This window comes from Sciurus carolinensis, chromosome 3 (genome assembly GCF_902686445.1).
Source record: "Sciurus carolinensis chromosome 3, mSciCar1.2, whole genome shotgun sequence".
NCBI lineage: Eukaryota > Metazoa > Chordata > Mammalia > Rodentia > Sciuridae > Sciurus > Sciurus carolinensis.
Window position 1 is genome coordinate 41,259,796 of NC_062215.1, and position 26,158 is coordinate 41,285,953.

The 26,158-nt window shown below is 47.2% G+C and overlaps 1 protein-coding gene across 1 annotated transcript; it reads left to right on the top strand.

The window, feature by feature from the left end:
- The first annotated feature begins 618 nt into the window (after positions 1-618).
- On the top strand, positions 619-25,409 carry Alkbh5 (alkB homolog 5, RNA demethylase). Its single transcript, XM_047544899.1, has 4 exons — positions 619-2,209; positions 11,107-11,187; positions 22,664-22,819; positions 23,723-25,409. The coding sequence occupies exons 1-4, from the start codon at positions 1,440-1,442 to the stop codon at positions 23,898-23,900; spliced, it is 1,185 nt and encodes a 394-aa protein (XP_047400855.1). The 5' UTR covers positions 619-1,439; the 3' UTR covers positions 23,901-25,409.
- Positions 25,410-26,158: the final 749 nt, after the last annotated feature.

The following is a 26,158-nucleotide window of genomic DNA, read 5'->3' on the forward strand; positions in this document are numbered from 1 at the left end:
GCGCCAAGCAAAGCAGCTGAAGCTTATCCTGGGGAGCCACAGGAGGTTTTTGAGCTGAAATCCCAATTTGTTGGAGTCTCCCAGCACATCTCGCATTGACACGCCTTCGCGGGGGCACACCATGCCCTCGGTTTCCAAACTTTCGAATTGTCTCTAGTATATATCCACAGTTCAGCCTTAGTTCGTCTACTGGTAACTTGGTCGTTCTTCCCCTCAGTGGAAGAGGAGCGACGCCACCCGGGCGCGTCCCCGCCGCGCACGCACTCGCCACCACCGGGACGTGACTCTGGAAACGTCCACTCTGGGCAGCGGCGAGGTGGGGGAGGTGCCCCCGACAATGCGCGTCTAGCTTCTACGGCCGTGGCGGTCTGGGTTCAGAGCTGGAGCCCAGGACTTCCGTCTGGCAGTTTGCGAAGCTTCCGCCGGTTTCAGAAGTTCCTTAGGTGTCCTGAGAGCTTTTCTCCGTGGCGTCTCCATTCAGGCACGTATTTAGGCATCCATTCGCCCTTTAGGGGTCCTCACCGCCCTCCCCACAGTTAATTAAGAGATGGACGCAGTAGCCAAGGAGACCCTGATTGACAGACATAATTACCAACCGACTAGTGAAAACTCCAGTATGGGCCCGCCCGGCGCGTGGTCGTAGGCCCAATTAAAAAAGTGGAAGCGCCAAAGTGGGCGGTAACGGGGCGGCGTAGGTTGTGGCGGTTCTCCGGTATTACGCGCTGGGGATTGAGGCGTATACGGGCATTCGGACAATGCCATGACGCGGCATAGCAACAGTGTTGACAGCGTGAGCGCACCCCAGCGGAGGGAGCCCGTGGGTCCGGGAGGAGGCGCGGCGTGGAGGAAGGTCGCTGTTTGAGAGTGCTCTCTTGAAGCCCTTCAGAGAGTGGGGGAGGGGCGGTGGACGACGAGCGGGCCCCGTGTGCGCTTGCGTCAGTACCTCTGCCGACGGGCCCGCACGCACGCGCATGCCCACAGCGTGTGGAGCCGCGGTGGCCGGCAACAGTACGCGTGCGCGCTGAGAAGCCCGCTAAGGAGCGGCGCTTGCGGACGTCGGGCTGGCGGCCCGTGACGTCGTGAGGAGAGCTTTAAAGTGCGGGCCGGGCCGGGCATCTGAGGGTCTGGCTGGGAGTCGGACCGAGCCTCCGCGGCAGCTTCCCGCGGCATGAGGCGCTCCAGGCGCCCCTGCCCCCCGGGACGTGGAGAAGGTGGAGGAGGAGGAAGCCCTGTTGTCGCCACCGCTGCATGACCTGCCGCCACTGAGTTCCGACTCCGCTCCGGGTCTCTAGACGCCCCCCGCCGGGTTCTCGGGCAACGCATGGGGCTCAGGCACTGAGGACCCCGTTCCTTCCGGGGGCCCCGGGGCGCGTCCCCCGAGAGCCATGCCCGGCCGCCCCGCCCGCCCCGGAGGACCCTAGAGTAGCGTCGCGGGGGCCATGGCGGCCGCCAGCGGCTACACAGACCTGCGTGAGAAGCTGAAGTCCATGACGTCCCGGGACAACTATAAGGCGGGCAGCCGGGAGGCCGCGGCTGCGGCCGCGGCTGCTGTAGCCGCCGCCGCCGCCGCCGCCGCCGCCGCAGAGCCTTACCCAATGTCCGGGACCAAGCGCAAGTACCAGGAGGACTCGGACCCGGAGCGCAGCGACTATGAGGAGCAGCAGCTGCAGAAGGAGGAGGAGGCGCGCAAGGTGAAGAGCGGCATCCGCCAGATGCGCCTCTTCAGCCAGGACGAGTGCGCCAAGATCGAGGCCCGCATCGATGAGGTGGTGTCCCGCGCGGAGAAGGGCCTGTACAACGAGCACACAGTGGACCGGGCCCCGCTGCGCAACAAGTACTTCTTCGGCGAGGGCTACACGTACGGCGCCCAGCTGCAGAAACGTGGGCCCGGCCAGGAGCGCCTCTATCCGCCGGGCGACGTGGACGAGATCCCCGAGTGGGTGCACCAGCTGGTGATCCAGAAGCTGGTGGAGCACCGCGTCATCCCCGAGGGCTTCGTCAACAGCGCCGTCATCAACGACTACCAGCCCGGCGGCTGCATCGTATCTCACGTGGACCCCATCCACATCTTTGAGCGCCCCATCGTGTCTGTGTCCTTCTTTAGCGACTCCGCCCTGTGCTTCGGCTGCAAGTTCCAGTTCAAGCCTATCCGGGTGTCGGAACCTGTGCTTTCCCTGCCAGTGCGCAGGGGGAGCGTGACTGTGCTCAGGTAACCCACCTGGGAGGAGGGGGCCGCCCTGCTGCCTTAACAACCCACCCGGGTTCAGAAAGCAGCGGCCAATAGGAGCCCGTCCTTTTAACGGTTCTGATCTATCCTTCATTTTGTAGGGAGCAGGGGAAGGGGCTTGTGTACCAAGTAAACAGGGCTCAGGAACCAATGTGGAATTCTGTACCTGAAGGCAGCTTTCACGTGATCACGGGCTTAACTGAGAATTAGTCCAAAACGTCTTTCCAGAAGGTTAAGATATTAGGATTCTGTTTTTATTGTGATTTTAAGCATTTCACTTTCTGTTCTGGGTCTCCAGTTTCAAATCAAATGCTTAAAAAAGAAAAGTTGGATTTACTATTGAAGTCTTCCCTGCTCTGCTGTTCTTGGTTTTCTTAAAGAAAAAAATTATTGGATTCCTTAACAGAGAAAAATACAGGCAGAGGCCCCTGAGAGTTTTTAATTGATAGTTTCTCCATTCCCAGGAGGAGGAATGACTTCCCTGGAGTTGAACAATTTAGTGGTTAGGCCAGAAATAATGCACCACGCTCTAAAATTTTCCCCCCTTAGTTATGGATAAACCCATTGGTCCTTTGTTAAGAACGTGTTGCCTGTTACTGGGACCAGATGAAACAAAATACACCTGGGCTCTTGACCTGGTATTTGACCTTAGTTTTGTGAGCGACAGATCTTAGACTTTTAGCCTGTTTGCTGAAAATTAGCTCAGTTACCTGGCCCCCGGGAAAAATTGTCTTCTAGAACACTCTGTTTATGTGAAGTGAAAATTTATTTGGAAGCTACCTCCTTCCAGTCCTGGAGAAGGTAAATCTAGTAATGTACATCAGTAATCTTCAAAACCTCTTAGGAGGTCTAGTCTACAGCTTGACTACCACCAAGTACAGGATCAGGACTCACTAGGATTTTGTTGTGAGCAGCTTAGTCTCTGAAGTGCAGTTGGTGCCATAGTCCACAATTGCGAGAAGAAGCAGGGTACCAGGAGCCCTCTTAATATCACAGGAGCAGGTCATCTGTCTCATTTCAGTTGAACAGCTGAGCCTCCTTTCATATTGAGGATGGCAGCAGAGTCTTGAGATGTCCAGGGCCTCCTGATGGGAAAATCTGGGAAGGCATTGATAGCAAAAGCAGTGCTTCAGCTCCTGGAGGACCTCTTTCCTGTAAGATGTTTCCTTGTCATTTGGACTTCTGAGCATCTCAGGTCTGTGGTGTTTCCAGATGGATGCCTTTTAAGATGGGATATCCAGGGTAGATCCTCCCTGGGGCTTGCTATAGAAGGCAGATTGGGACTCTGATTTCTTGGAAGGACTCTCAGTGCTAAAAAGACCTCACACAAAGACCACTTGGTCTTTTAATGAGATATTAATTTCCCACATAGCCATAGACCATTAGGGTTGTTTTTAGGAGGCCCATTAGTAATTGAGTGCTTAATGAGGAGATCCAAGGCACTTTGTGACTTTGAGATACTCTTCCCCCCAACAAATGCACACTTCTGAATTGGAGAGCAGGAATTTTTAAATTTTTTTAGAAGTTTTAAATTATTTTTATATAAAAAAATTTTTTTAAAAATTATTTTTAGTTGTAGATGGACTCAATGCCTTTATGTGGTGCTGAGACTCGAACCCAGTGCCTCACACGTGCTAGGCAAGCATTCTACCACTGAGCCACAACCCCAGCCCAAAAATATAAATATTTTTAGCTGTAGGTGGACACAAGACCTTTATTTTTTATTTTTATATGGTGCCAAAGATCGACCTCAGGGCCTCACGAGTGCTAGGTGAGTGCTCTACCACTGAGCCACAAACCCAGCCTCTTAAATTCTTAATATGCAGGTCTGTTAGTGATCAGCAACAGGATTGCATCATCAGGAAAATTCTGTCTTTTCCTTAGAATAGTTAAGTTCTAAAGCTTTTCCAGTCTTTTCCAGCCCTTCCTGGATTTAGACTTAGCTGTGGAGTTAATGTGGAAGGCCCAGCCACATCCTGAAAAGTACTGCCCCAGGCTTTGAATCCAACTGTCCTCTCATTTGCTTTGGGATCTTGTGGGCGGTCTCGGAGTTGGCTTTCTTATCCACAAAATGGGGATGATGCCAACTTCTGAAGCCTGTTAGAATTAAATGTGATTATTTTGTGTCAAGTACAGATTTTGGCACAGGTTAGACACTTAAATGGGTGTTTACTTTTATATACAACAACTTAACGAGCCTCTGCTTTCTTGATGGGGAAGGGGCTAGGAATTTGGTGGATCCTGAAACATGAGTCATAACTTTCATGTGGTTCTAACCCAATGGATGCTTTAGACCAGGTTACTCACAGCCCAGGCAGATAATTGTAGGAGTATGCTGAAGGGTCATCTTACCAATTCCATAGTGTTGGAAGTTTTGGGGAGGAAGTAAGCTGTAGCTTGGAAACTTTTGAGACTAGGGAAGTTTTGGGACTACAAATTAGCCAAGCAAAGCAGGGCAGAGGATTTGGCAGCAGTAGCAGGGTGTGGCCATAGGTAAAGAGGAGGGGTGGGTTCTGCTGTGAGGCAGATGTAATTCATTACAGACTGGTGGATGGTGATACCTTGGTGAAGCTGTAGATCAGGGCCTCTTAATAGTGATACTGTTGCTATTCGAGTCTTGCTAATTCTATTTTTGTTCTTGTTGGTGGCACTGGGGATTGAACCCAGAGGTGCCACTGGGCTACATTCCCCCCATTTTTTTTTTTTTTTTTTTTTCCTGAGACGAACTCTCAGGGTACTTGCCCAGGCTTGTCTCCAATAAGAAGTTCTCATACCTCAGCTGCCTCAGTTGCTGGGATTATAGGCAAGCACCACCGTGCCCAGTTTTGCTGATTTGTTGTTGTGTGGGCTGTCCATGCATTGTAGAAAATATATCTGCTTACCTGGCCTCTGTGTGGTAGATGCCAGTAACACTTTTTATGACTACCAGAAATGTTTTCGGATACGGCCAAATGTCCCTGAAGGTGAGAGTTAGGGAGCAGGCTCATCTCTAATTGAAAACCACTATCCTAGGATTTTGGATGCTCCCACTAACTTAAATAATCTAGCACCTACTCATTTAAAACCCTCAGCTTACTTAGTATGCAGGTGGATGAACACCTGCCTGTTTATAGTGTCCCTCATCAAATCCTGCATGTAAACTAGTAAGAGGTGGTGCTTTCTCTCACTTCCTGGTGGGGATCTCAGTCCAAGGGCGATAAGCAGTAAAGCTGCAGATTAGAAGGGAGGGTCTGATGAAACTGGTGCTCTGCATATGCAGAGGAATTCTAGCAGTTGTCACTTGAGACTTCAGTTGTTATTGGCAATGGTGTCTGTAATCATCTAAGACAATGTGGCAGGAATACAGTTTTATATTTAATAGTGTTCAATGTGGATATTGTGGCAAACATTGACTCAGCAGTGATTAAACTTGGGCATTTATAGGAGACCTCAGACCCTTCTTGGGAGGCTGTCCTTTTTATTCCCTTCCCTAGAGAAATAACTCTTTTATCAATTCACTCCACATTCTGCTGCCTACCCCTGTAGGGTAAATGGGGCAGATTAAAACAGGCTCCAATTGGATTAATTAGAATAATAACCTCAAGACCAATTGCTTACATGCTTCTACCTTTATTCACTGCATCATGGTCTGTGGTGTGTTGGCCACATGCCCATAGACCCAGGCCTTGGCCACTGGTCTGGAAATGACTTGTTTTGCCCAGCCATGGGTGTGAACTGATGAGCTCAGCCTTTGACTCCTGCACTTACAGTTGGTATTGGGTAGAGTGGGCACTTTTGTCCATTTTGGGCTAAGAGCTAATCTTGTTCTGCTGGTTGAAAGCAAAATTTAGCTTTCTGGCTTAAAATAGTTGGGAAAGTAGGGCAGATAGGTCCTGGGCCACATCTCTTGTGGAATATTCTGTTGCCATGGGAGTGGGAGAAACTGTGAGATGAGGTCAGGGCTGTATGTTCTCAAGAGGGACTCCTGGCCATTAGGATTGGCTATCCTTACAGCTACTGAACCTGATGAAAAGACCTAGGGGACTGGGTGTGGTGACTTACCCCTATCATCCCAGCTACTTGGGAGGCTTAGGTAGGACAATTGCAAGTTTGAGGCCAGCCTGGGCAATATTGTGAGACCCTGTCTTAAAATAAAAAAAAGTCTGGGGATACAGCTCAGTGGTAAGACTCTTTTGCCCAGCATGTGCACCATCCTGGGTCTTATCCACAGTTGTGTGTGTACACACACACACACAGAAAGGCAGAGGGCAGGAAAGGAGAGAAAGCTAATGGTGAAGCCTAGAGCAAGCAGAGAATGAATAGGCCATAAAAATTTTAGGGTTGGCTGGCAATTTTGGACTGGGCATTTGGCATATAGCCTTCACTGAGGTACTGTGCTAGCTCTCTGGGGGGCACAGGCTTATCCTATCTTATCATGGGTTAGTGGTTACCCATGTGTCCTTTGATGCCAGCAAGGACCCCAGAAGAGATTAAACTTTTTTAGCAGGAAGCACAGATGGACTTTTTTCTTTGTATGCTTGCTACTAAACTCTACCACCCCCCACCCCTTGTAACAAAAACAAGAAGTTTTTAGGCAAAGTGGTGGCAGTTCCAACCCTACCACTTTAGCTGTTTGACTTCAGTTACTTAACCTTTATGGGCTTCAGTTTTCTTTTGCAAAATGGGGCCAGTGATGCCAGGGTCATCAAAAAAGATTGACTGTTCTATACAGACTGCTGAATGCTTGAAGTTTAACCAAATGTGTCTCAGGAGATGAACTTCCTTCTTGTTCATCTTTTGTCAAAATTGGGAAACAGCAGGTTGACCTTTTTCCCTCTGGATTCAAAAAGCCCCCAGACTTCTCTGAAAGTTGAACCATGTTCTTCCTAGAGATTCATATCTGGTAAATAACTTGAGTCTGAGCTCAGAGTTCTGCTTCTGTGTTGAGATGGTCTGTCTGCTCTCCTCCGGAACCTAAGTTTCTCAGTCTTGTGGGCCTGTCAGTGGTGGGGCTGCCTAGGGTAGGTAGCCCTAGCCAGAGGAGGCAGTCACCAGAGTCTGTGATCTTGGCCAGTCTCTCCATCTCTAATCTGTCCTGGTGTCGGCTGGGATGGCATGGAGAAGATAGGGCATGGTGGCCATCTTGGAAATGTTTCTTAGCAACTTGATTTCCTAGGCTGTCCCCAGAGGAGACATGTACACATCTGCTTAGTCCCTTATAGATTTTTAGACTCCTCATTCTTGCATCTGATCTGTTTTACAGATATAGAAACTGAGACTCCAAAGTGGTAGAAAAGTTTGACTTGGTACACATTTCATTTGTGGTCCATTGTGTATAGAGTTGAATAAGGCCTTTGAAGTGCTTTGTCTTGTAGGGAAGACACAATTTCCACAGACCAAATGAAAGTCCTAGGGGGTGTGTGGTTGAGGTTGTGGGGGAAACCCTGCTTGCAGGAGCTCAGGGAAAGCTTCCCATAGAAGGTAGATGTATCACCTTTAAGAGTCACTCTAAGGTCTAGTAGGTGATAGAGATAGACCTGTTACTTTTTGTGTTTGGGTACTGGGGATTGAATCTATGGATGCTTTCCCCTGAGCTATATCCACAGCCCCCCCCTTTTTTTTTTTTTTTTTAAATTAAAAAAACTTAGTTTGAGACAGGATCTTACGGAGTTGCTGCCAGTGTCATTAAGTTGTAGAGGATGACCTTGAACTTGGAACCTCTTGTCTCCACCTCAAGTTGCTGGGATTATGAGGGTGTGCCACCATGCCTAGCTAGGTCTTATTACTCTTGATGCTTCTTGCATACTAATTGCTGCTGGGGTTTGGGGCCTAGCTAGGGTAGAGAGCAAGCAGGCTGGATAGCACAAGGTATTTCCTCCTTCATTTCCCTGTGAAAACAAAGGAGCAGGAGGCACTGGAACTTTGTGCCAAGGTTAGGACTGGATCTGAGGCATATTAAGTTTCAAGCTGGCAGACTGGGACTTTAAAACAGTTTCTCTTGTAGCAAGTAGGTTCCTAGCAGTAAATAATACTCTTGTGGTCTCTGCTGGGCACTCACTGCTGAAGTTTGGACAGGAGAGCTTCTCTTGGTCAGTTCCCACTTGAGCCCAATACTTTGAGGAATGGTCAGTGGACTGTCAACAGCTGGTAGGAAGTTCTAGAAGACCAGTGCTAATGAGCCCTTCAGGGGCTTCGGTGCTGAGGCTTTTTCTGTGGACCTGTGCACCTGTATCAGCACATTAGTTCTGAGGCCTAGGTTCAGGGCAAGAGCCTGGCATAGCTTATTGTTTGTCCTAGAGGCCTTTAGAGGATAGGTCAGGAATCATGGGGAGCAATCAAGCTTTGACAGACATTTAGATTTGCTCCAGAACTACATTAAGAGTAGTGGTTCCTTGTTGGAGATGAGAAGCCAGAGCCCCCTTGATTATGCCTGTAGCCAAGTCAAACAGATTCATAAAACTTGTTAATATCAGGGAACATTGCTTGTAACTCGCACTGCAGATTCAAGCATTAGAAATGTGCCTGTGGACTCTGAGAAGTCCTTTGTGTGTAGATTTTATGGGACTATCTTGCAACCCAGATCGCTGGTCACCACTGTGGAGTGATAAGAATGGAGAATGAGACCTTTCACTCCTAGTCCTGGGAATAGGGCCTAGGAGACCTCTTCCTTTAGACAGATCCCCACAAGGGGATCCCAGGTCATATCATCTTGGCAGATGGCTGACCCCAAGGTTCTGGCTTGCCCCTGGTGGCCTAGGGCCCTTGGTCAATGATTATCAAATGGTGGGGTACTAGGACCATAATTCTCATAAAACCTTGCAGGTTGGCTCTCACCACCCCTTCTAAGAGGTGTCAGCCATGTAACCTGTGCTTCTGCCTGGAAGGTAGTCTTACCAGGCGTGGTGGTACATGCCAGTAATCCCAGCTACTTGAGGGGCTTAAGCAGGAGGATTGCAAGTTTGAGGCCAGCCTAGACAATTTAGTGAGACCCCATCTCAAAATATATTAAAAGGGGTAGGAATGTAGCTCAGTGGTAAAATGCCCCTGGGTTCAATCCCCAGTACTGAAAATAAGTAAAATTTTGTAGTCTTTTATAATGACAGCAAAACAATGAACATCTAAGAAACTACTGTTCTCCTTATTATAGACTAAGAAACTGAGATTTAGACTCAGCATGTGACTTAACTAAGGTCATGTACCTAATATGACAAAGCTGTGTTTCAAACCTATATCCCTTCAATTCCGTAACACCTGTATGGCACTTCTTACAGTGGACTGACTTGTTAATAGTTATTATTTGAGGGAGGGTTCTTTGATCAGTGCTCAGATAAACAAAGTCTGCAGGTTCTTTTTCTGTAGCAATTCTCGGATCCTTTAACATATTAATGCTTTTTGAAACACTAATATTTTCTAGCGGCTGTGGTTATAGCTCAGTGGTAGAGCACTTGCCTAGCATGTGTGAGGTACTGGGTTCAAGCCTCAGCACCACATTAAAAAATAAATAAAGGTATTTTTTTAAAAAAACTATAAAAATTTTAAAAAATATATTTTCCAAATGAATTTTCTTTTACCACCAGGCACTGTCTCAAATCAGATGTCCACATAAGAGGTACTCCTTTGTAGGGGAGGAGCCTGAAGTAATCTGACTTTATTTTTACAGGCTCTTATATCCAACTCTTATCCACAGTTGAGCCAGCCTGGCCATTTCAAGGAATCCTTCCCAGGCCCATGACATTCCTGACAGTTAAGCTTGTGTTTGTATTGCTGCCCTTGAGAAGGAGCTGATCAACCATGAGAAAAAGGTTTGTGTCCAGCCAGAGGTAGCCAAAAATCCCCTGAGCAGGTGGGGAAGCTGAGACTGCACACGCTTCCCACTAGGCCTGTGGCTGGGTGAGTTTCTGACTAAGTAGATCTACCACAGCTCATTGGAAAACTTCGGGGTAGGGTTGTTTCTTGGCTGCCATGCCCCCACTGAGAGCATATGAGGGGCTCAGGAATTGGAGTTGCTTCTAGAATTTCAAAGTGGAAAGATGTTAACTGAGAAGTAGACAGTCATCTACCCACATTCATTGGCCTGTAAGCAGTTTTAAAAATCTTGTAACTTGTTGAAAATAAATTGAAGTTTGAATGTGATGGAAAGTCTTAAAATATCCCAAACACAGCTGTCTTCAAAATTGTGGATCCCCCCAAAGGAGGCTTTTGAAAGCTTTTTTCCAAATAGACAATTTCTCTTTGGGAATGTGGCAGTCCTAGTTCTCCCTGGTGACTCAGTGTGTCAGCAGCTGTGTTGGCTTTCTTCATATATTATGGGGTGGGGGAAAGGGAGGAAGAATGAGGAGGGGATAGCTCTTTGTGTCCTTATCAAGGTCTTCCCTGAATTACTCTAGTTGTCTTTAGAGCCTCTAAAGGTGCTTCCCCTTGAAGATTCTTCACTTATTTTAGTTTTGCAGAGCTGGGGGATGAAACTCAGGACTTCATACATAGCCAGGCAAACATTCCACCCCTAAGCTACATTTCCAGTCCTATGGGCTCTTTTTTTTTTTTTTTTTTTAAAGTTCCTGGCCTATGCAGGGAGAGTCCTGCTTTGGCCTCTCTTAAGAGACCAGTGGGTGTCCTATGCCTCAGGTCAGGTTTTTCCTTGAGTAGTTTCTCAGCAAAAGCTTCCTGGAGCATGGTATTTTTCTTCCATGTAGTGTTTTTTGTTTTGTTTTGAACCCAGGGCCTTGTGCATGTGAGGCAAGCACTCTACCAACTGAGCTGTATCTTTAGCCTATCCATGTAGATCCTTGAACCTTGCAAATAATAGGCAGGGGATAGCCATAAGACCTGAGCTGTATTCTTATCTCCCAGGAACTTTGATTTTTCACTCTTCATGGTCCTTATTCTATGTCTCTTTCCAGTGGATATGCTGCTGATGAAATCACTCACTGCATACGGCCTCAGGACATCAAGGAGCGCCGAGCAGTCATCATCCTCAGGAAGTAAGTACCCTGTTTGGTACCTTCTGCTCTACCTGCAGGCCTGTCTGGAGTTGTAGGTCTAGATTCCCTGAGAAATCCTTCTTGTACCAATGGCATAGAACAGTGAAATATGGGAGGGCAGAAGGTTGTTATGTTCTCTTACTTTTGTTTGCATTCTGTAAGGTAAAGCTGTTTTGTCTTTTCATCAGAAAATGAAGTTCTTTGATTATTTAACTGTGGACTTTAGGACTGAACAAAATCACATGTTGCCCAATATTTATGGGCACAGTCTTTAGACAAGATTTGGGGAACATTTTTCCAAACCCCACCCCACCCCCAACCTCCTCCTCTCACCTCTTTGGTTCTGATTTGTCACATGTGCTGTCTGTGATTATTTTTGGACTGTACCTTAGAACCTTAGAAGCCTGCTTTTAAAATGCCTAGGTTTTCACTCTGCGAGGAGCAGGGAGTAAAGAGGAGACAGATGCAGTATTCAGCTGACTCATAGCTGTAGCTGTTTCCACTCTGGTGAGAGGATTCAGGGATGTACTGACTAACATCAGTAAACCTGGTCTCTCCAGGGTTTATTTATTTATTTATTTTTTTGTACTGGGTATTGAACCCAGGGTCCCACTGAGCTATGTCACCAGCCCTTTTTCTAGTTTTTATTTTGAGATAGGGTCTTCCTGAGTTGCTGAGTGGCCTCAAACTTGAAATCCTCCTGCCTTAGCCTCCCTAGTCAGTGTGATTACAGGTGTGCACCACCATGTCTGGCTATAGCATTTCTTTTATTTCTTTTTTTTTTTTTTCTTTTTTTTTGGCGGTGCTGAGGATTGAACCCAGGGCCTTGTGCTTGTGAGGCAGGCACTCTACCAACTGAACTATATCCCCAGCCCCAAGCATTTCTTTTTCTGTCCTTATGGTGAGTAGACAGATTTGTCAGCAACCATAGCCACACAAGCATTGTATCAAAGAAAAATAAACCTTTTGAATGGATTTCTAGAGAGGATCAGTGATTGCCCAGGCTCCCATAAGAAGTCAGTGAGCAGAGCAAGACCAGTGTATGGATGGGTTTGTTCAGGAGGTGGAAAGCTTGCCAACTTTATTTTTTAGAACAGTTTTAGATTTATAGAAACTTGTGATAGTACAGAGTTCCTTTGTGCCCTGTGTTCCATTTCCCTTATTGTTAATATCTTAGTGTGGTATGTTATTATCAAGAAGTAAGTAGTGGTTGGGGATGTAGCTTGGTAGTAGATCATTTGCCTAAGCATGTGTGTGAAGGCCTGGATTCTATCCTTAGCACAGCAAAAAAGAAAATAAACCAGTGATTTTCTTAGTTTTTCCTTTTTTTTTTTTTTTTGTTCTAAGATAGTTCCCACATTACATTTGTCATATCACCTTAGGCTCCTCTTGGCTGTGATCATTTCTCAGACTTGGTCTTTTTTTTTTTTTTTTTTTTTTTTTTTGGTACTGGGGATTGAACCCAGAGGCACTCTACCACTGAACTGCATCTCCAGCCTTTTTATTTATTTATTTATTTTTTAATTTTGACACAGGGTCTTACTAAATTGCTGAGGCTGGCCTTGAACTTGGAATCCTCCTGCCTCAGCTTCCCTAGTAGGTGGGATTCCACTGTGTCTGATTTAGGCCTTATATTTGACATTGAGTGGTTAAACGTTTTGTAGACTATCCTTCAGTTAGGATTTGCCCCCCCCCCCCCCCCCCCCCCCTTTTCATGGTTGGCCTAGGGTTATGTTTTCTGGGAGGAAGACCACAGAAATAAAGTGCTAGTTTTACCTTATATTAAGGGTATATTCTCTTAACATAACTTGGCACTGTTGGTCTTGAACATCTGCCAATCTACATATTTGTCAGTTTTCAACTATAAAAATTACTATTTCTGTCCTTTCCACATACATTCTACATTAAGTAGTGAGACCAGGCGCTGTGATGTGCACCTATATTCCCAGCCCCAGGAGGATCACTTGAAGTCAAGAATTCAGGGTCAACCTGGGCGACATAGCCAGATTGGTCTCTTAAAATGAAACAAGACAAAACAAAATTGCTGGGTGTGATGGTACATGCCTGTAATTATAGCAACTTGGTAGACTGAAACAGGAGGATCTCAAGTTTGAGGCCAGCCTTAGGAATTTAGCAAGGCTGTAAACAACTTAGCGAGACCCTGTCTCAAAAAGGGCTGGGGATGTAACTTAGTTGTAGAGTGCTCCTGGGTTAATTCCCAGTACCAACAAACAAAAGGACTGGAGGTGTGGCTCAGGGGTACAACATTTGCCTAGTATGTTCATTCTCAGAACCACAAAATACAACAAACTCCAAAAGTGAGGATTTAGCTTTACCTTCTTGAGGTGGGAGAGGAGTATCCACATGAATTATTTGTATTTCTTCTGCACCGGAGTTCTGACTATACTCCATTTTTTTATTCAGTCATTTGTTTACATTAGCATAGACTCAAGGATATTTATTTTATGTTCACATTGTTCTAGCTTTGGCTGCTGGAAACTGTTGGTTTGTCTTATTTTTTCAAGTTGCTTTTTTTTTTTCCCCTGGTACTGGGGATTGAACCCAGGGGTGCTACATCCCCAGCCCTTTTTAGTTTTTATTTTGAGACAGGCTCTCACTGAGTTGCTGAGGGCCTTGCTCATTTGCTGGGGCCGGCCTAGAACTCACAGTCCTCTTACCTTAACCTTTCAGGTTGCCAGGATTACAGTTGTGTGCCAGATGCCCAGCCCCCAGCCTTTATTTTTTATTTTGAGACAGGGTCTTGCCAAGTTTCTTAGGGTCTCACTAAGTTGCTGAGGCTGGTCTTAAGCTTCCACCTCAGCCTCCCTAGTTGCTGGGATTATAGGAGTTTGCCATCTTTTTAACTTCAGTCAGTAACTTTGACATTCTGATCCTTTGGTTGTATAGCTCCAGAATTAGGTGAATGAAGTCATTGGCATGACTTTGTCACTTTGTCAAGTTGAAACTTTTTTTTTTTTTTTAATATTTGTTTAGATGTTGATGGACCTTTATTTTTATTTATATGCAGTGCAGAAGGAGTTTTTAAAATTACCTTTCTACTTGATTTCGTGTGGTTCACAGCACAAACCAAAACCCAGAACCAAACCAGAATGGAAAGAGCACCTTCCTTTTGAACTCTCCTCTGTCATTGTCAGGCTATACCTGCAGCAGGGATGGGTGGCCTGCCCAGGGCATGAACCTGGAGGAGAACTCTTTGGGTTATGTAGAATCAGATCAGTAACTCCCAGGTGTTCCCTCCCAGCCTCTCAGAATAGCTTTCCCTGGGGAAATTTTTAGATTTTTTTTTTTTTTTTTTTTTTGTACCAGGGATTGAACCCAGGGGTGCTTAATCACTGCGCCACACCCCCAGCCCTTTTTTTCTTTATATTTTATTTAGAGACAGGGTCTCATTGAGTTCTTAGGGTCTTGCTGAGTTGCTGAGACTGGCTTTGAACTTGCAATCCTCCCTTCTCAGTCTCCCAAGCTGCTGGGATTACAGGTGCGCGCCACCACATCTGGCTCCTGGGGAAATCTTTGCTAGAGGTGGCCATAGCTGGAGCATCTTCTCAGTCTTCTAGATAATTCCTTCTTGAATGGTGGCTTCCATACCCGGCTGTCCCAGCCAGTTGAGTCAAATGCTTCTCAGCACAGCTAAGGGTCTGGACTATTAATCAGCTTCCGTGGAAACTCTGCCAACTGGGACCCAGCAGTGGTCTGACATTGGGAATGGCTGTTGCGAGTGACGGAGGCTCTTTGACCTTCTGACTTGAGGGGGCCCAAGAGCTATGCAGGGTCTGGGCTTTGAGAAGAGGGTGGAGATGAGTGGGAGGATGTCCCAGCTTTCCCAGGCAACTGAGCTGTGGAAGTGCCAACTGTGGGGAGCCAATCAAGAGGTCTGAGGAGAGGTATAGCCATCTCTGTTGCTTGCAGAATAAAATCCAAGCATGCAGCCTAGTCTCTTGGGATTCTTCCCTTCATCTTCAGTCCTTACCTACCTTAAAGTACCTGCAATTCCCAGTATAGTCCATAGACTTGGTCCTGGGCATTGTGGCTTCTATTGGGAATGCCTGCCCATCTCTAGTATATTCATCTTCTGATCCATACCCACCTCCCCAAATGACCAACATGCACACACTGAAAGTTGATTAACCTAATCATTCTTCAAGGGTCAGTTATTGACCATTTCGACATGCAAGAAGCATCACAAACACAACTGTAGCCCTCTCAGCATAAACTGTTAAGACTGTCAACCCATACACTTGGCATTGTGAATTTCTAAATTCATTTTCTGTGGGAGCAGGGAGATCCCTGTTCATCTGGTTCCTAGCATGTGGCCCAGCCCCAGAGGAGGAATCCTTCATTATGAGGGGAATGATTCAAGTGGAGAGAAGCAGCTTCAGAGTAGCTGCAGGGGCTTGTCCTGGAAAAGGTCAAGCTGTGACAAGTTGAAAAGGGGAATATTCTCACTTGGGCATCCAGGCACTGCCCAGAAATCATCAGAAGGTAGCCTGAGCCTGGAGGGCACCTGGCTGTTTTGACATCTTCTGGGGAGTTCGTGTTCTTGTCATAAAGTGTGCATTGAACCTGGCATGCTTCTCATAGGCAGAAGGCATAGAGCCAATCCTGCCTTCTAAGTTCAGATAAAGATTGCACAGTCTGTGTTGGGTATATAGCTTAGTGGTAGAGTACATGCTTAACGTGTGTGAGGCCCTGGGTTCCATCTCCAGCAGCTCTGTCCCCAACATGTCCACACCTCCCACCAAAAAAAAAAAAAAAAAAAAAAAAAAAAAAATCGCTCAGACTGCTGAGGGAGGGTCTGGTACTTTGACACCAGCAAGGTCTTTCTTGGAGGGCATCATGGAGGGAGCCAGATAGCTGGCTACCGGGTGTTTTCTGGTTAAACAAAATGTTTCTCCTTTGGATGTGGATGGTGCTGGCTCTTCTCCTCGGGAGGCTGGATCCTTTGGATGTGGATGGTGCTGGCTCTTCTCCTCGGGAGGCTGGAAGTGACCTTTTAGGAACTTCCCCAGAAGTAGTATCTATAGTCTGCATTTCAGTGTTATGATGTTTGGGGTCACAATCAATATATGGCTGAGTTGAGATCTTTAACCCGGGTCTTCTGGTGGTAAGTCTTGGAGTCCCTTGGTGGTTTCACATTGGAGCACCCAGGTCCTGCCCTTGTCTCCCAGTGTGTCACCAGAGTAGATGCTTTGAATTTAAGAAATGAGCTCAAATGTAGAAGCATTTTCTTGCCTCTTCTCAGTAAATAGCTGACTGGTGAGAGTGTTGTAAATATCTAGGGAACTCTACAGAGAGGAGGGTGAAACAGCAACTGCAGGCTACTCAGGTCCTTGATGTCCTCGGCATCCCCCAATATCCCTGAATGTTTCTGTCTCTCAGCTCACCCAGGGAAAGCTGCTTAACATATATCTTTTCTTGGTAATTGGTACTGCCAGCAGGTAAGCTAGACCTGGCCTTTTTGTGGGTGTGCTTAAAGTTTTAAAGTGCGAGCTAGATGGCCAAGAGGCTGACCAACTTTTGGGGTGAAGTAGTCTGTGAGGAACCAGAGGGTGTCCCAGTGTTTCCCTGGCATTACTCAGGTGTTCCTGCTGGAGGATTTTGCTAGTTGCCAAGATCTATACATTAATCCTGAGAGTAAGGGAGTGCGTGAACTGTATTTAGAACTGTATTTAGGGGATCAGACAGGAAATGAGCTGCTTGAAATGATCTTTGAACAGGGATTTTGGACTTGGAAATATCAGGTATCTACTATATACAAGGTACCTGAATTAGGCACCACAGGAAATTAGTGTTCCCTAATGACTTAATGCGCCCTTGGTTCTTCCTTTGTTTACATTGCCATTATAACACAAAACAGAGAACACTGGTAGAAAACAGAATGTATTCCCTAGAGAGCCCACCATAAAATGGGCAAAAAGTTAAAACCATGACAGTAGGGTCAAAGCAGGCTTGGTAAGATCTGGCTCCTGAGCTAGAAACTGCTGGCTAGGCAGAAACAAGCTCAGAGGCTAGAAGGCAGGAAGGGAAGTAGGGAGTATAGTGTAGATGCAGTGGTGAAGATGGAAGACTTTGATCACTGTCTAAACCTCAGGAGATGATTTTTGGGCTCTTAGGGTCATCTAGTTGATCTTTAGGAGTCCCCAATACTATGTTGTATTTGCCTGCAAGACTTGTATTCCTGCTGTGCATGGGCATATGCCTTGACCTCCCAGCTATATGGGAGGCTGAGGCAATTTAGCATGATCCTGCCTCAAATAATAAGGCCTGGGGATGTAGGTCTATGGTAAGAGTGCGCCTGTGATCTATCCCCAGTACTGCAAAAAAAAAAAGTAAAAGTTTTTTTTTTTTTTTTTTTTTTTTTTTTTTTTGAACAATTACAGTTCAAGATTTTAAAATGTGTCATTGACAGAATTAGACAAAATATTATAAGCAAAAAGATGTAAGTGGCATCTGAGCACTTTTAACTAACTTAATTGACATAAATACAGCACTGCACTCAAAAATAACAAAATGCACATGGATAATTTATCAAGATATGTTGAATAATGAGTTTCAACACACTTAAAAAGTATATTAATTCAGAGTGTTTTCTGACTGAAATAGAATTAAATTACAAATCACCAGTAGGAAAATATGTGGGAAAACACACACGTTTGAAAACTAAACAACATACTTATAAATAATTAGTGAATCAATGAAGAAATCAAAATAAAAGAATATATTTTGAACTGAACGAAAATAAAAGCATGACATTAAAATTTTGAGACAAATGCATAAAGGTCATGCCTTAAAGGGAATTTTAGTGCTTCAGACATGCACAGTAGAAAAGAAGTGAGGTTCAAAATGTGTAATCATACATGTACATAGGGTAATGATATTTGTCTCATTCTATTATCTTTCCTTCAGCTGCCCCCTCCACACCCCTCATTTTCCTCTATAAAATCCATCCTTCATTCTTGGCCTCCCCACCCCCCCATTATGTAACAGAGAAACCATTCTGTTGGGGATGAAGCTTAGAGGTAGAATGTTCTTGGGTTTGGTTCCCAGTGCCACAAACACAAACAAACAAAAAACCTCGTATTTCCAAGGTTGGCACTCTCCAGTTAACCAGGTAACGTGGCTCAAGGCATTGAAAATAGCTCACTTTTTTGTTTTTGGTCAAGTAGGACACAGCTCAAAGTGATCTGAAGCTGGGAAAAGCAGCTGCAGATTCATCTGCCAATTGTTAATCACAGCTGGTGTTCTAGGCTCTGTATTAGTGCTAGGAATATGATTAGTGTAGGCTCTTACCTGTTTTCTTTGGGGGAAGACAGACATTGAACTTTTCACCAGACACTAGTGAAGGCTTTCCAGAGGAGCATACCTGTAGGTGGTTGAGGGGCCAAGAATGGGTGTTCAAGGTAGTTCAGTCAGAAAAGATGCTCTGTGGCCAGGAAATGTGGCTCAGTGGTAGAGCATTTGCCTAGCCTGCATGAGGTTGGGGGTTACATCCCCAGCCCCACCAAAAATAGACTTGTAGTCCCAGGAACTCTGAGGCACTCTATTATACTGGAACAGAGTGGGGGTGGAGGACTTTATCATCTAAGACAGAAAAGACTTCATGTATGTGGACAAGTATGAAGGGCACTGGGGAGTCATTAAGGCAAATGAGCAGCAGGGAGAGCAATTCACATGTGATATTTGTTTGTAGGAGGCTAAACTCAATGACTTATTTGACCACTGGTGCCAAAGAATTCCAGGGGTCAGGAGAAGACTGCCCGCCAGCATGTGAGGCTGGGGTGTGGGTGAGCAGAGAGTGGGCATGGAGGGTGTACTCTAAGCTCTGTCCCTCAGCAGGATGTGGAGGAGCGACCAGCTGTTGGTTTCCCTGAGCCTGGTTAGGCCTAAAGCATTGTCCCCATAGAGACCCCTCCCACCTTCAGGGCATGATATTGCTTTTCTCTCCATGATTATTGTCCCCTGTGGCAAAGTTTAGCCCAAATATTTACACCCTGCCCATTTGTCATCCTGCCCATGTCTGTAACATGCATGAGGAATATAGAGGCAGTTAAACACCAGGGAGGTGATGAACTTAGACTCCTGGCCTCACTCAGCTACTGCCTCTCCAGATATGGTCTTACCTAAGCCCTGTGTTTTCAGTGCTAAATTTATGAATGCTAGATGGACTTTTTTCTACCTCATTCCCCACTGAACCGCCCCTCTGATTATGATAGTAGGGCATGAGAAAGGATGTGCCCGGTGAAGGTATACAATGAGCAGAGGCACATGGAGTGGAGGGAAGGAAATTCAGAGGTATGGAGTTGAGTGGCACAGGTGGGGAAAGCAAACTTGGCCTTTGGCCTCCTGGGGTCTTGGAGGAAAACACAGATACCTTACCAGGTCTGAGCTGGGGGGATTTCTGGGTTATTTCTGGGGATGCTGGCCCTACTGTGTGGCTGGCACACACAGAGTCCTGGCTCCTGGGACCTTGAGAAGGGGGTGTGGGTATGTGTGATATGCTATGGTGGTAACCAGACTGAATGATTTGGAGAGTATGCCCTTGCAGGCCTTTATGTGGGAGATGTCTGCTGGGAGCCCAGGAACACATGCTTGGGGTCCCTTCTTTATAGGTGATACCCCTCATGCTTTTAGGCTCTTCTGACCATGGCAGTCTGCTACACTTGTCAGTATTGCTTTGTGGAGAGCAATTAAAATTACTCTGTGCAGTTACTCTCTGTAGAGAGTAATTAGAAGCATGATATTGGAGGGAAGTTAGTAGAAGATGGATGGGGACTACTGCAGGAGAGAGATGAAGATGCTGGGCTTTGTGGGCATCTGATGTTCAGAGGTTCTGGAACTTGGTCCTGTGTAGGGGTCTAGGTTTCTAAATAGACCTGTTGCACTGGTCCCTGCTTCCTCTCTTTATTGGAAAGCCAAGTTTCCTAGTAAAAATGGAGCCAGAAATTGGGAAAAATAGTCAGCATTGAGCCAGGGAGCCACTCTTCTCCCAGGGTCATTGTGGTCTGGGTTCATGATGATTACCCATCTCCCAGAAATGGTGGCATTGCCCCCATGCAGCTATGCTGCAATGGAAGAGCCCACAGTGAATATAGAAGTGAATATAGAACACAGTGAATATAGAAGTCTCAGTTTCTAGTAGGGCTGACTCTGATCGTCCCTTCTTTGGGAGCTGCCTCATAATGGCCGTAAGGCTGTTACATTGTGGGGGGTGGGGAGACAATGCCCTTCCCGTTTTAGGCAACCAGGAGAGCAGAGGGTCGCTGGTGTCCCTGGTCTATCTGTCCAGGCTCTCACCTTTCTCTCCAGCTTTTCTAGCAGTCCTAGACACATGCTGAGAGTTCATCACTATTACTTTTGCCTGCCCACGCGGGCTTCCCCAAGTAAGAAGCTCAAGAGACTTGGGGTCCATGCCAGGCCTCAGTTTGTGGCAGGATATTACCCAGAATATACTGTGTCAAGCCGAGCACAGGCTCTCATCCTGGTGACTCTTGCCATACACCACTTAACTGAGGAAACAATTCCAGAGTGCTCCATTAGAGTGTTGTGGGGGCTTTTGGGGCACCTGGGGCCTTCTCACCCTGAACTCCCTAGCACTTGTATGGTCTTAGCTCTGTGGGTACCAGAAGAGTTACTTTCTTCTAAGGCTATAGATTCCTGGAGCCCTCCAACTCGAACTTAATGGCTCATGTCACATCTGATCTCTACAGTCTGGACCACTCAGCTTAAGGATATGGGGTCTGCACGGGCATCAGGGCTCAGATGATCCTACCACTCCTACCCAAAGAACCTAGCCTTGAAGGAAGCCAGGCCACTTGTCTAATTCCTAGACCCTCAGAACTGAACAGAGACTTAAAGCCAGTCCTGTTTCTCCTTCCTGTGCTCAGGTGGGGAAACTGAAGCTTAAAGGATAATAACTAACCTGGACTCTAAGGGGCAGTACCAGAATGGGTCTTCTTTTTCTTGGTGTAGGTCCTGCCTCCCTGAGCCTGAAACCTTCCAGAGTGGAGGCTGAGACTGGTATGCCAGCCATTGAGCTGGGCCCCTTTGACCTCTCACACTGTGAAGGGAGAGCCAAGGGACAGCAATAGATGCTCTGGCTGCCTTTCTGCCTGCCCCACCAGTTTGGGCCTGAGAGCATCAGAATGTTGGTTCCCTGCTTGGAGGTTCCCTGCCAACCTCAGGAGAAAGATCCCTTCCCAGGATCAGAGTGGCTCCTGTCTGTTAGATTTAAGTCTCACTTAGGCTTAAACCTTTGTCTCACAGCTTCCAGGATGTTGACCTACCACTTTTCTAACCAGTTTGCTCCATCTTCTTGTAGTAGGCCAGCCAGTGGAGAGTGATAGTGGTGGTTCTAGAAAATGGGAGGAGCTATGAGGACTGGATGCAGCTTTTGGATTCCCTACTGGGTTTCTTCCTCTTGGCATCCCTGTGAGGGGTGTCCTTTTCCCGTCCTAAAATATTATTTTGTGCTCAGCAGACTCTGGAAAAGGTGCCTTCAGGGCCTTCTGCCAGCTGTGTTCACATTATTCCCCAACCCAGTCTGTTGCTCAGGCCCCTCTCCTACCCCTTGTTCCCACCTGCCTAACTTCCCAGCCTTCTCTGTGCTGCATAAGAAGCCTCAGGGCTTACTGGAGGTTTCCTAGGCCAGCTTCCTCTTGGTCTGGCTTTATAAAAGGACTCAGATCACTGCCCTGAGTATCTCTCTGCCTAGCTCCTCCATGCCTCCTTATTTTTCCTCTGTGCTTGCATATTTTGCTTTTACTACGCAGTCTGTTCCTTGAGACTTGCACTCAGTGCTGGGTGGGGACTTTGCCTTCTGTTTTCAATTTGGGATGAACAGAAGCTGCCAGGGGGCTGTGGTAGGACTAAAACCAAACTCATGATCATGGAGTGGGCCTGGGCTCCCCCAACCCTGGCTTTGCCACTCAGCCTGTGGCCCAGTCGCTACAGTGAGAAAGTAGGTTAGGTCTGGTTCCATTTCCCTCCAGCCCCTCCACAGTCCTGGAGCAGAGACCCTTTCTGTAGTAGTATTTCAGGCAGGGATGAAGGCATCTGTTGGAGTGTGTGATGCCCACCAGTGGATCTCATTCTTTTTGCAAGTGGAATAGATGCCTCTGGCATGCTTCTGGATCCAAATGGAGTGAGGTAGAGTTGCCTCATGCAGCTGTGAGAGAGCCCTGGGGTATGACCTCTGAGATAAGTTTCCTGTCATTGGAAATCTGCAAACAGAAGTGTTCCCATTCTCTTCTCCTAGACCTGAACTTGAGGTCGGTCAGTCTTTGGGGTCAGCTACACCAATCCTTAGTTGAACCAAGAGGATACTGAATCACAAAGCAGAGACTGCTGGCTTATAGGCCGGCCCAGCTGGTCTTGGCCTGGCAAGAGGAAGAACTAGTCTGAACAGGCCTGTACCCTAGCCAGAGACCCAGTCATGACATGTGTGTTTCCTTTGCAGGACGAGATTAGATGCACCCCGATTGGAAACAAAGTCCCTGAGCAGCTCTGCATTGCCACCCAGCTATGCTTCAGATCGCCTATCAGGAAACAACAGGGACCCCCCTCTGAAACCCAAGCGGTCTCACCGCAAGGCCGATCCTGACGCTGCCCACAGGTACTCAGCCTAGGAGCTTCAACAAAGGCCAGTCAAGCAGCCCCATGACCTGGCTCCAGGTTAGGATGGTGGAGAAGCCTAAGGGTAGGCTGGTTAGGAGCCTAAGATTGCCCACCGTTTCAAAGCCTTATGTCTGGTTTCTCTGGGAGAGTAGCATGGGTGGCATTTCTGCCTAACCCCTGACCAGCTGCCTATACCCTCAAAGGGAAGGGATTGGGCAGAGACGCTGACAAATGGAAGTTTGTTGTTTTCTTTCCATGACCTCATTGTTCAGTCCCACCTGGATGCACACTTTTGTGGGTTTATACTTAGGTGTTAGTAGGGAATCTTGGCATGTAGAAGTGAACCAAGGACCTATTTGAGAAGAGTTAGGAGGGTTTCTGATGGGATAATGTTTAAGATAAGACCAGAAGAATGAGGAAGCTATGTAGGAAGACCATTCTCAGCAGAAACAATTATGTGGGCTAATGCTGTGAGGCAAAAAAGAACTTCGTGGTTTAGTGGGGCTAGTGAACAGAGAAGGTGGTATTGGGAGAGGCAGTGGGGAGAGTTGGGAAGTAGAGGTGGATGGCAGGACCATGCAGACTCTAGAGGTCAGGTTAGGGAGGGCCTCCTCCTGTCCAGCAGACCTGGCAGGGTCCTGGATACTGGACTTAGAGCTAGGCAGACCCCGTACTGTGACTGGGAGATAGCCCAAAGATGAGGTGTGGCCACTGACACTTAGTGAACAGGAACCACCAGTGCCAGTGCTTCTGCCAGAACTACCCTTTCTTGAGAACCACTGAATTGGAGGGACCCAGTTTGAGGACAAAGACAGACCAGGCAGAGGTGATTAGGCCAGGGCCCCCACCGCCAGACCACTGCTGGCCTTCAGATAATAGCCCTCCCTCTTTTCTTTTGTAGGCCGCGGATCCTTGAGATGGACAAGGAAGAGAACCGACGCTCAGTGCTGATGCCCACCCACCGGCGGAGGGGCAGCTTCAGCTCTGAGAACTACTGGCGCAAGTCCTATGAGTCTTCAGAGGACTGCTCAGAGGCGGCAGGCAGCCCTGCCCGAAAGGTGAAGATGCGGAGGCACTGAGGCCTGCCCACCGCCCTCCTGGGAACTCTGGCTGATCCTCATGTAGCTGCCCCTCCTTTTGTTTTGAGGGTTTCATATTTTGTTTTTGATCTTATATATATATATATTTTTTCCCCTTGGTTTGTTGCCCATTAAGGCTGAAAAACAGAATTGGCCAAGACCTGGGTTTTCATGTTTTTGGCTGTCCTCCTATATGAAAAGGTTGTTGGTGTCTGTAGGGGACAGAGACTCACGCTGGAGTAGCCAATAGAGGTGTGGGGGGCAGTTTTCTTCAAGTGGGGCTGAGTTAGGCTGGGTTTATTTAAAAACAACAAAATGTTATGGTTAAGAAATTCATTTTTGCTTTAAATGTAAATCTTCACAGTGTTCTGAACAAAGTTCAGTCTCCTGCCCACCCCTTTCCTCTGCTGATGTCCGCGCTTGGTTGAGGTTCTTCGAGCCTTGCCAGCTCTGCGTGGGGCCTGCTGCTCCACCTCTCATTTGCTATCCAGCTCTGGAAGCTCATGTAAAACGCCATTTCTTCCGCTCTCAGCAGAGTTGTTCAGGTTGGCTGGGGGTGGGGTGGGAGTGGGGCTTAAACAATTCCAGCCCCTGTCACCCCAAAGCTATTGCTGAGCCCTCCGGGCTTCTTCCACACTTTGTTGCTGGCCAGGAGGCTGCTAACACAGTGGTCCTGAGGTCTCTTGACAAGAGTATGCCTCTGCTGGGTTGCTCCTTTCAAGCATATGTGTGGGATTATACAGAAAGTTAGACTTGCCATGTTGGGTCAGTTTTAGGAATTGTTTCTAGCTAGAGGGACTGGTGTCCTTCTAAGTCTAGCATTTGGGGTATGGGAAATCATTGTGGTGTGTGGTAGGGTTTTTGTTTTCTTTTGAGTTTTTATTTTTTCCTTTGATCTCTTGGCTTTCCTTTCTCCTCCATTGGCCGGCCTGGGCCTCCTCCCCATGTCATTCCTCTAGGAAGGTGCCCGCTCCCTCTGTCCTCCTGCAGCATGCATCCAAGGCCAGAGCTCAGGCCTGCAGACTGGGTTGGTGCCTTTTCTGCTTCAGGGGCATGGGAGCTGGGGAAGGGGCTTCTAAAAAAACAATAAAAGGAAGAAAAAAAAGTGAAGTCTTTGGCGCTTTCTACCTACTCAGATCCTGGAAAGGCTGCAAGGTTTTGCTGATATAAATTCATTATGAATGTCTTCTTGCCAGACAGGCCAGGACCTGGGCCTGCCAAAAGCAGAGGCCCTCCCAGCAACTGGGCCACCACCACTTTAGGGGGCTTTTGTGTGTGCAGAGGCCCAGACCTGAGGCCTCAGAAATCTGGGGCAGCCACCATCGAGAAGCTCCTCTCAGGGGCCAGAACTCCTTTGCCAGCGTGGATTCCTCAAGTCAGGACTGCATAACTAAAGCAGTTGCAGTTTTATTTTTTTTACAGCTTTTTTCCCAAAAAATGATTTGTAGTTGTGTGTGCAGCACTTTGCCCTGATATGTGTGCTCTACAATAAAAACCAAATCTAATATATTTTGAAACAATTGTCTGATGCTGTTGTAAGAGAAAGGTTGCCTTTGGTGCCTCCTTAATCCCTTTATATTCTTAACTTTAAACAGAGGTTGGGGAAGTGGAGCTCATGGCCCACCAGAGCCCCAGAGGAGACAGCCAGTTCTTGACACCAGGCTGAAAGCTGAAGGTGGACTTGCCCTTTGCCTACATTGAGGAGGATGGCCTTCATAAATTATGGGGTGCAGGTGTGCAGGGGCCACACCCTCTCCCTGCATGTGGTAGTGGAAAGACTGCATGCCAGTGAGGGGGAAATAGCCTGAACCAAGGCAGGGAGAAGCTGGCTTTTGTACAGGATGTGAAAGTGGTCTTGCTCAGTAAAAAATTCCTGAGTTTCCACTACACCAGGCAAGTCCTCACTCGAACCCCAACAGTGAGCAAAACTCTTCTGGTCCTTGCTTCCAGTTGCTCACAAAGTATGGGAGTACATAGAGTACAGGCATGAAGCAGGTATTTTTTGGTGGGGTAAGGCTGAGGCTCAGATTCACTCCATCTGAATCCCTGACCTGGCTCCTGGCCAACAGCTTCAGTCTGGAGTGTGCATCACTCTGTTCAGTGCTCAGAGCCAGTTTGACTTGACCAATTCCTACTGTGGGAACCTGGACAAGCCACTTAACTGCCCATTTAGAAGAGCCTAGAGAGTGCAAGTGGCTGGCCAGTGGTTTAGTCTGAAAATGGACCAAGGCCTCTGTGGTCTTTGCCAGATGGGCCTG